This window comes from Corvus moneduloides, chromosome 6, assembly GCF_009650955.1.
Source record: "Corvus moneduloides isolate bCorMon1 chromosome 6, bCorMon1.pri, whole genome shotgun sequence".
NCBI classification, from domain to species: Eukaryota; Metazoa; Chordata; class Aves; order Passeriformes; family Corvidae; genus Corvus; species Corvus moneduloides.
The window spans coordinates 58,388,227-58,399,279 of record NC_045481.1 but is presented as its reverse complement, the minus strand read 5'-3'; the positions used below and the strand labels follow the sequence as shown (position 1 = coordinate 58,399,279).

The 11,053-nt window shown below is 37.6% G+C and overlaps 1 protein-coding gene across 3 annotated transcripts in view; it reads right to left on the bottom strand.

Annotated features, from left to right (window-relative positions):
• Nucleotides 1–6,107: 6,107 nt before the first annotated feature.
• The window catches only part of LGR4 (leucine rich repeat containing G protein-coupled receptor 4), a 75,295-nt gene continuing 70,349 nt past the window's right edge, over nt 6,108–11,053 (bottom strand). For all 3 annotated transcript variants that reach the window (XM_032110725.1, XM_032110726.1, XM_032110727.1), the window contains one exon: nt 6,108–9,089. In XM_032110725.1, the coding sequence (XP_031966616.1) occupies nt 7,813–9,089 (1,277 nt within the window). In that variant the 3' untranslated portion in view covers nt 6,108–7,812. The remainder of the gene's footprint in view (nt 9,090–11,053) is intronic.

Genomic DNA, 11,053 nt, shown 5'->3' with positions numbered 1-11,053 from the left:
AACAGGTCAGATTATATATATATATATGTGTGTGTGTATATATATATATATATATATATATATATATATTCCTATACTTGTTCACCACTACATTCTTTGTCAGTCTTCTATTTGGGTTCCAAATCCCAGGAACACAGTCACTCCTCCCTGGTTATGCTGGGCCACCCTGACTCCCCCTTTTTAGCCAAATCTTAAGCAGGATAAGCAACACACATTTGTATTACCAAAGCTTTTTGTTACCTTCAAATTTCATCAACCAAGGTAACTGCTGATCAACAGTTGGTAAATTTTTATAAAACTTTGAGTCATTTTGCTGGGGCTGACTAAGCAGAAGTATTATATTAAGATATTAAGATGAGATACAGAAGTTTTAAAACTATTGTAAATTTGGCTGCTATTTAATTGTTCTTGCCAAGATTCTTCAGTGAGTTTAACAAGAAATATATTTTTCATTGGACAGGCAAGTTGAAAAATAAGAAAAAGTATTAAAAATGCTTTGTCTAAATCAAGAAAGTCAATTGTGACATCTGAGGCAATTGACTTGCCATAAAAATTGAATTTCAGTAGCTCAGTGATACAAAAAGGTCATAAAATCTATACAACCATTATGTGCACCTAGACACCACCAAAAATGAGTGCCATGAGGTGGGAGACATCTCAATGCCATCATTAACAGTCCTAAAAGATGCTTAAAATGATCATATTTGAAAATTTTAAGATGGGATGTTTGGTGCTTGGGCTGCAGACTGACAGGCACCCAAATCCGTAATTTCTCTGCCAGACAGGCTATATCTCTCCTATCTCTCAGGAGCACATACTTCTCCCTCCTTCTTGCTCACTGAACCCTTCACTGACCCACAAAACCTTACTAAAGTGGTAGAAAAATATTTGGCCAAACAACCTGTGGTCTGAGCAAGCTAAAGCTCAGGGATGTGTCAGACAGCTGCTGAGGCCAAAACCAGGCAAGCAACAAGAATACACAGACACAAACTGAGAGGGAGAGGCAGAGGTGAGGTGTAAGGGATTTGGGATTTCCCCCTTTCAGTGGTGGAGCTTCTGCATTTAGCTTACCATTTCACAAGGAACTGCAGTTTTGACAGGTTGGAGAAATAACATTATGGTTCCTGTAAGAAAAAAACAAATGTTATTGCATCACTGATCACCAGATGACCATACAGAACTGTTTTCCAGCAAGCTGAAAAAGACAAAAAAAGGCATGAATACATCTCTGATCTAAGCATCCCCAGAAGATTGACTGCATCACTATGCACCAAATTGATGCTCATTATGCTAAAATAACTCCAGCCCCTTGTGGTAGATTGTTGAGCTGATTATCATAAAATAAAGAATCAAGTATGACTAGGCACATTATCTAGCAAGCAAATTACACCTGTTGAAATAATTTAAGTTGATGATTCAAGTATTGGAGACAACAGAATATCACTAGAATCTAAATTTCATGCCAAGTAAAGTTAAAACAAGAGAAAATTTCAAATTGGTCTGAATTCTTAGGATACAAGTTACACAAGCCAGTGCCTCAGCTTTGCTCAACACAACCAACCTATGGTTTTACAGGAGCTTTTGTATATGTGCTGCATGCAGCTAAGACATAAAAGCAGCATAGAAGTTTTTCACTCCATGGCTACACAAGCACTGTGAGCAAAGCCGCATGTCATGGCAAGCAGGAAAACTTCAAGTATTTCAACAGGCTGCAGACCAAAGTAATTTCAAAACATCTTAGGAAGGCTTGAAAACCTTCCCTGACCTTAAAGGCCATCTCATAGTGAACACTGGCAATAGTCAAAAATGAACAGAAAACATGAAAAGCCCCATGTTGTCTCAGTAAATTGACGAATTCTGGAGCTCACTCCACTGGGCATCTCTCACTTCTAATGGAGGCCTACATCATCTTGGATGGCCAGAAACTATGAAATGGATGTCTCAAGGCGAGGTAGCAGCAATCTTGCCAAACACACAAACATTTGAGCTTGTCTATTCCCTCCCTATCCTATTATAAAGAATATGAGAATTTCTCAGGATTCAGGAGCAGATATCGGGCAAATAGCTTATACTAACAAACCTTAGCATTGGGACAAGCAAGGAGAGTTTATGCATCAAGACTGCCCGTAGAGAGGGTGGCAAAAGCCAGTTCACCCTTTGGGAAATTAAAGCATTGTTGCTGGAATGGCAGAAGCATTCCAACTTTGAAGAGATGTGAAAACATAAAATAATACTGTTATTATTCCTCTTACCATTCTGCCCAACTTGTCAAGCTGGCTCCACAGCCACTGTGCCCTACTTAACACAGGAAAGGTATGAGCCCAAATAATGTAATTTTGTAAAAAAGCATTGAAACAACAATCCTGCAGGTTCAGGTACACAACGACCACAATGGCCACAGGACTAACAAACAGATAAATGGCATGTTGCAAGGATGGCAAAACCTTAATTCTGTGAACTGAATGCCAGAAGCTGCTGCCCTGGCAAGAATTACATGGCAACACTGCTAAAACCCATAGGCAAAATCAAACTGCCACAATGAAGCACAGAAATTGCTGCAAACAAATGCTGCAAACTGAATGTAGTGAATAAATATATATACACACCCATATGGTTGATACCAGTGTGAAAAATCATCCCAATTTATCACTAAAGAAACTACAGAAACTACATTCAGTCTTTCAGTGCTAGCTCACTGTCATAGACTATAGAATAAGCACTTAAGAGCTATCTAGCAACAGCAGTAAAATTCAGTAAAAATAGCATGATGACCTATACTTTTTGTCTGTTTGGTCATGCCAATCAGTGTGTCTGAACAACCAAATGCTCATGACAAATTTCTCACAAGTATTCGCTAAATTCCACCCACACTATTTGAAGAAATGTTTTATACATAAAATATCACGAAAGCAATTTCATAAGTAGCAGACATAAAAAAGATCTAAATTCTAGACACAAACTACTCTAAATCACTAAGCACCTTGATTTGCCAACTCTTGTTTATGAAATAGTTCAGTTTTAGAAATTCAACTGTAATCTGATGAACTCAGTCTCTGAAAACACAAGAGCCAGCCAACTTGATGAATACAAGCCAGATTTAATGAAAAGAATCAGAGTAGATTGCTTGCAGATGTCATGTCTAATTCCCCAACAGACATTAAGGAACACAGAAACATAGAAATAATCCTATGGGAAAAAAAATTACTAAATTTAGGGAGAAACAGAGGCTTAGACATGCTTCAAGGTTGAAGAAAAGACTATTTTACTTGCAACCTTGAAAAAAGTAGATAATTTGAACCAAATATAGTTGAATTCAAGTTTTTTTAAGTCTTCTTAAGTCTTCAGATTTTCCAGCATAAGGAAAAATAGTGTGTCAGGCACAGGAGTAAGGGAGAAAGCTACTTGGCTCATACTCCATGTCAGAGCTCAACAAACACTGCCTATACTTGTCTTCTGGCTATTTTTGTGCCTGAATGTGTAGTTCTGCTTGATTAGAGGCTGTGAAACCTGAGAGGATTGCTTCACTTTCCTTCATGGTATGATGTATTCTCATCGTTGCAGTATACTGTATACACTACTAGTCCCAGCCCAGATTCTGCTGACTGCAGATGTGGAACCATCTGCTTTAAAGGGACAGGGCCTTGAGATGAGAATTTCTCTTGTCTGGGGAAATGTGGAAGAACTCTATGTAACGTATATATTTTAAAATCACATCTTTGTGAATTGCTAGCAGGATTCCCACTCAGCCCAGCTGTTTTATGTTAGTTGGAGATCCCAGCCCTCCTGCTTTTGAACAGCAAAACTTCTCACTTCATTAGCTAGTGTATAGTTCTGCATAAAGTCTTTCTCTCCTTTAAGACATCAGTTCGTAACAGATTTACTTGCTCATTTTTGGGCTGGAATTTTCAGGACACAGGTTATGCTTTTGTTACTAGAAACCAGTGAGACAACATTTTGTTACCCTCAAATCAAAATTAGCTCCCTATAGCAAACACTACAGTGACCACTAACTAGTATTTCTTATGTAAAACCTAAACAATATTGTTTTATATTGGTGTAGTGCCATATGTGCAACATATGAAATATGTCCATTCACCCTCCAAGTTCTTACAGTATACAATAGTACAGAAAACAGCAAACTGTGATATATTATCCCATTTCAGATTTCATTTCCTTATTTATTGAATCATCTTCAACTGAAATCTAGTGCTAAATCAGACTCCACAGTACAATATGTGAAAGGTAATACTGAAAAAACCTCCTGCTAAAAAAATAAATTTACGCCAACAGTAAAAGATCAAAAGCATTTACGTAATTAGAAATTATTGAGAGTATGTATGAAACAAACTCTGTATTGTGCTTTTAATTAAAAATATTACCCTGTAAATTGAAACTGAAGGCTTAAAAACAGTAATCAAAACTAAAAGAATTACTGAAGTATCTTTGTGTAAGTTGGAATTTCTGAGTGAATTTATAAATAAATGGGAAATTCTACTGCAAAGAAATTAAAAAAGGCAAAAGGCATCTAGATTAAAAAGTTGCTAAGCAGATGCATTATTTTTATAAGAGAATGAAAAGGCTCAATTTCAAATGAAGAGCTCTCCCCAGCATATTGCCACAGAGCAGACTAATAGCCATCTGTAAGAAATTACTCTTAATGGGGGAAAGATAGGGAATACCTTTGGCAATTTTGTGACCATCTCCCTGCAAAAAGGTGCTTCCTCACAACAGCAGAAGGGAGAAAAACAACAACAAAATGCTTTCCTTGCCCTATGTTTTTCTTTTAAAGTCAACAGTAAAGCCTTTTTGACTGCTAAATCCAGCACTGCAGCTCAGTATGACAGTTGTGGAAAGGTCTAGAGGCAAGATATGGGACATTGCAACTGTAAGACCAGTTTCAGCTAGTTTTAGACTCTAGAAAATTGAAGGATTTATTTTCTGTGGGCACCCCAAGATATAACTTGTGGTTTCACTTGTTTCAGACTCGAAACTGAAAATAGGAAGCTTTACCTGGCTGAAGAGACTGCTGAGGTGACAGCTCAGAAAGCCACTGGTACATAGGTAACAAAAATCCCACATGCTGCTAACACAAAACAGCTTTAAAGCAAGTTGTCCCCATGTATTTGACATTTCTTTCGGAGTGGGAGCAAATGCTCACTGGATGTGAACATCTGAACATTCCACTGTGCCCTGGCCTGAGATCACCTTGACCAGCAAAGACACAATGAAAGTTGGCATTAAGTACCTGGCAACTGGATTTGTCTGGATTCTCCTTATGTGATCGCCCATGGGTCACGCACATGGTCATGTTGAGAGAGGCAGGTTTTGCAGCACTGCTTCTTAATAGGCTGGTTTCAGTAGCTGCTGCTCATATTCTTCCCCCTCTACCAGCAGCAGACATAACCAGTGTGTGCTGGAAGACACTGGGCTGACTGCACTAAAGAGTTAATTGCTAGTACAACTGAACTCCAAAAACATACTGAGATACAGTGAAATACTAGAACTTCAAATGGATCACATCCGACAACACTGAAGACTCGCTTGTAAAACAGAAGAAATAAATCCGTACTCAAGAACATTGAAAATACAACAGGCTTTCTGGAAGCTTCATGGTTGGATTTCCTTCCCTACTGATTATAAATGGCAGCTGACACTTACAGTTATTTTTGAGAAGCATTCTTATTACCTTTGACAGGTCAGCCAACAGAGGGAATGTGGGACAAGTTGTGACTCTTAGACAATGATGGCTTAAAAAAACCCCACAACTCCCAACATAAAGTATCAATATGAAAATTATAATCTGCATGGTTATTCAATATGTACTAAAATTTCAACTCAAACACAATATATATAACACCTTTAATCAAGAGATTGCTTTAAAAGAGGGCAAACACTTTGCTTAAGGTTTTTAACCTTTTGCATGCCAAGAGTCAGCATTATTCTGACATCATATAATCCACTTGTAAACTGGCAACTTTCTTGCTTTTCTGGCAGTTCTTTCCTGAATGAACATGTAGCCAACAGCAGATGAGACATAATTTATGCTCAATAATTCTACATGTGCACCATTTTCCGCTTTAACTTTTGAAAAACAGAGATAAATGACCATAGGTATTCACGTACCCTTTATTTGCTTTCAGTGTAACATTCCATGCTAATTGCAGATATAATATTCATGAGTGTAAATATAAGAATTAACAACTCTGGGATGGTTTTCTTCCCTTTTTACACTTGAATATTTTGGCTTACAAAATTAACAGCATACAGTAAATATTCTTCCCATACTTTGTACAAAGTACATGATTTTGATATACAAGGATCCTGTTTTTATTATAGTGACAATATACAACCACATCTATTTACAATGAAAAAAGTACATAAACCACATTTTAAACATTCTGCTACTGGCAGCCACTATTGTTTAGGAGGTAGCTTTAATTAACAAAATGAACTGAAGCCACATTTCCCATCATGGGTTCTATCAAATAACTTAAAATACAAAGATAAAAATTCATTGTATGAACAGTATATACAGTTTAATTCTCAAACCAGCAATCTAGCTTTAGATCTCAACAAGAATTTCTCCAGAGTAACTGGGATAGCAGTGGATTTACTCTTGATCTAGTATTGCCCAAAAACCTTACATAATTACTTAATCATGCATTAATAACTTTGAAATATGATCAATACAAACTAAATACAAAAACTGGATCACTAGTTGTACTTGAATCATTTGGGTCTCGGAACTTTAATGGTTTAAAAAGATTGCACTGATTTATGTGAAAAATCAGTGACTTTGCACAGTGTACTTCACTGTCAGTAAAGTAATTGGGAAAACGCTTTCTTTTTTACTGCCAAATTGCCTTGCATTTTGCCTCTATTTCCTAAAACCTCAGTCTATGCATAGGTATTACTGGAGTGCTGTAACATTCAACAGGCTGCAGAATATTAGCCAGTCTTATTGCAAAGAAATGAGCTGTGTACAGTGACAGCACTGCTAACACCCCGCTACATTGACATTCCTTCCAATGGTATGACTTGACTGCATAATACTGAAGAAATTTGCTGTGGTTCACCTGAAGTAATGCGTCATCACTGGAAAAATGTGTTAAACCCTATTAATCTTGACAGCTGTTAATATTCTTACTTCGATAAATATGCAGAATATTGTGGATTACAAGTACTTTACTGCAACGAACTTTTTTTTTTTAATTGAACATTGGCTAAAATACAAAACAAACACAGTATTCCGATATTGCTGTCACAGTTACATATGGGAGAATTAATCCCTTTTTTGGCCCTGCAATAAAATGCATCCTGAGATTCAATGCTGAATATACTATACAAAGCTAGCAATAGATCTTTTTTCTTAATTATAGAAAAGTCACATTTAAAAATAATTTCTATAATATTAAGCAGCTGTCCTTTATATTGTGCTTTCATGGGGGGGGGGGGGGGGGGGGATGGCGGAATCAACAGAACTTACCACCAGCAGAAGCAAAGTACAACTGCAGTATTATGTGGAAACACACCATTAGCATGTAAAACTGTATATGAGAAACCCCTATTGTGTGAAAAGAGTAAAAATATTGGGTAACAATTTTGGTTTACCAATTATTTACAGTCAGGGCAATTAATTGATTTAATTTTTAAAAAAATGTATGGCTCAAGAAATTACTGCCCACTTCCCTTCTTTACAAATGACACTAAATAATGATTAGAAAAGTGCTTCCTGCTTGAAAGGTCAAAACAGGCAACAGTCTGTGAAGCATTATACCACTTTATTGGAACAGCTGATGGCAGAAAGCCTTTTCAGTCTTTAATTCTTGGTATGTTGTAGGCATAACGCACCAAGGGGAACCCTCTGCTTTGGTAGAAACATGCACGGCCACAGGCCTGCACTTGGTCCGAGCTGTCTGACACAAAGGAGTCGTCCTCGTCCGCATAGTCAGAGTGGGCTGACTGGGTGCCACAGTCCGACCAGTAGCCATCTGGCCTTTGGCAAGGCACCACGGCCAGTGCAGGGCAGCTGTGGGATTTTATTAAATGTTTACAGGGCATGGGCTTGGATAAAAGGAGAGATTCACAACATTCACACAGAGCAACGTTACCCTGCAAGTGGGTGTAAACGCCACAGTCATAGTAAAAATCCTGCGTCACGCAGCCCCCTTGAGCATTGACAGCAACTGCTATTGCTCCATTCTTCCTGGTCAGATGGCGCCTGAGCAACTTCCAGTCTTCCTTGAACTTTGGGTTGAAGAATACATACAGGACTGGATTCAGGCAAGCAGGCAATGGGAAAAATATCAAAGTAACAGACTTCATGATTTCAGGGCTGATAGAAATTGCAGTGATCAACGGTGCAAATGAGAAAAATGCAACAGGGCAGAAAAAGATGCAGTTCGTGAAGATTAGCCAAGCAACATGCTTAATTGTGCTGGACTGGGAGTTTTCGGAGAGATCCTCTTTTTCCAAGTTGCAATAGAGTTTAGTGTAGATAACAGCCATTAGCAAAAATGCTAATGAATTCAGGAGCACTAAAGTTACTGTGAAACTTAACAAAGGTGTTTCTCCAGTGGGGAAGGGCAAGCAAAGGGGTGACGCCGAGTACTCTGCTTTATAAAAAAGTGGTAAGCATCCCGCTACCAGAGCACACAGGAAAGCAAGAAATGCTGCAATTTGAAATTGTTTTTGGTGATTGCTTTTCCCCTTTTTAATAAACTCCTTTGCAGAGAAGCTCCGTTCAACAGCTGCCAACATCAGGAAAAAAATGGCACTTTCTGACGAAAAAACTGCAAGAAACCCAGCAATTCTGCAACCACTGCCAGTCTCCCAACCATATGCCAATTCAGCAAATCTCCCCCAAGATACAGCATCCAAGAAAGTTAAAATACCAGTATAGACTCCCATAAATAAGTTAGATATAGAAATCAGGCTTATAAACAGTTTGGAAGATGACAATGTAGTACAGGAGGCAAATATTGTTAACATGACAAGCAGGTTGAAGAACAAAGCAACCAAAAAAATAAACCAGACAGTAAGCCGAATCATCCAGCTGCCCAATAAATATTCACAAGGCTTAAAAGCACCTAGAAGAAAACAAAAAACAAACAGAAGGACAACCAATTTAGGAAAAAATTCTGCCTTAATAAGCAAGATTTTGAAAAGGTCTTAAAAGCGTACTCCTCATTAATTCATGAATAGAATACACAGCTAAACTGCTAAATAGGGAAGCTGAAAGTAAACTATTCTGTTGAAGCTATTTACTAATTAATTATGCCTGAAATAATAATTACTGCAGTGAATGGTCACTTGGGAACATTTTGTATAAACAAGCTAGCTAAACAAACTTAATTACCTTTTAGCTATTCAAAATAGCTTTTATTAGTGCCACCTAAATACTTTTTTATTTTATGTGGATTTCATACTTCATAAAAAAGGTTGACAGAAAATATAAAAGTAAATGTTCACAATCCCCTTGTAAGGGAAAAGAATTTATTAGAAGGAACATATTCTCTCAAAAAATTATTCACAAACATGCCTTCTGGAGTAACTTTTGGTCACAAGGAAATGTGTAGAACAGCAGACAAATTCAATTTAATCAGCTTTAATAGGGACAGTAATTTACCACAAGCCTTGTCCCCCACTCTCGCCACTGAAAGGCACTGTGAGCTTGAAAAGTCATATGAGAAAATGGTATTTTTCTTCTTCTTCTGCCACTTAAAACAGCTTACATAATAAAAACATCCAACAAGCAAAATAATAGGAGGCAAGACAATGAAAAAGGTCACTACTATTGCTTACCCTTCTAATCCTCCTAATTGCTATTTATTCCATAGGGAAATCCTACTGATTTTAAGCAACAATTAGAAGAATTTAACCTCTTCTATATCCTCATTAGGCACTGCTAATTGTCCGAAGCACAATAGCTTGGGATCCCTCCCTGCAGTTGGGGACCACTCAGGGAGCTGAATAAAAGTGCCAAACTGCAAAGGCTGGAGCTTCTCAGCTGGATTCAGCTTGGGACCCTGGCTCTGTGCAGCACATGCCTTTCCTTTAGGCAGGGGAAAGGTAAGGACAATCCATCCCTACCATGGCAGGAACAGAACTGCAAGAATGATAAATGTCAGTGCAAAAATCTCCCAAGGCCTAAAGCAACTTCCAGAAATTAATGAACTGACGAGCAAAAAAAAAAAAAAAAAAATTTTTTTGGTTGTTTAAGTGATCAAGCTTCATGTATGGGCACAAAATAATGGAGCCCACTGGATTATCAGAAAATCAGGAGTAAAACATCAATGACAGAATAATTAATTTTAAAATACATTCATATGACACAACAATACCTGCTAAGCTGATCTACTTAAAAATAAAAACAACTTCCTACTTACAAAATTTTAAAATGTCAATTCTCTGCTTCCAAAAATCAATTTGAAGCCATTTTTCCAGTAGCTGTACTTTAGACAAATAAAAGCCACCACCCTTTCCTGTCTGTCTTTCTCCCAAAGTCTAGCTATCCTTTGAGTTACAAGTTACCCTCCTCTCTCACGGATATTCCCAGCCCATGCTAGGAGGGGGCAAAAATTCATGCTCAGAAGGATGTTTCAGTGAACTTGAGCTACTTGAGCACCACTGTTCAGCAATCCATTCTTTAGGAAAAGTGCAAGTGGATCTACAGGCTGAGCAATGATTCGGAACTTGCATGACAGGTGGAGTATCTTATGACTAAATGGCAGCATGGCATAGAGACTTGTTAGTATGAGAGGGACTAGTGAAAAACAAGGCAAATTGTGAACTTGTAGAGCAAGCTCTTTATTTTCTCTTTTCTCTTCTACTACAGCATTTCTGGCATGGACAAAAAGAAAGAGCTAAAGACTTTACAAGTTTAACCCATGTAACACACCATCTCAATTCTCATTCTGTAAACAGGAGATCAAAAGCAAATAAGCACCATTAACAAATTAACTTTCAGATGATGTACAATTACACTAATAATATATTTGATGTTCTGACTACAGGGTTTTTTTGGCTGTGATCAAGAAATCCTTGTGATATT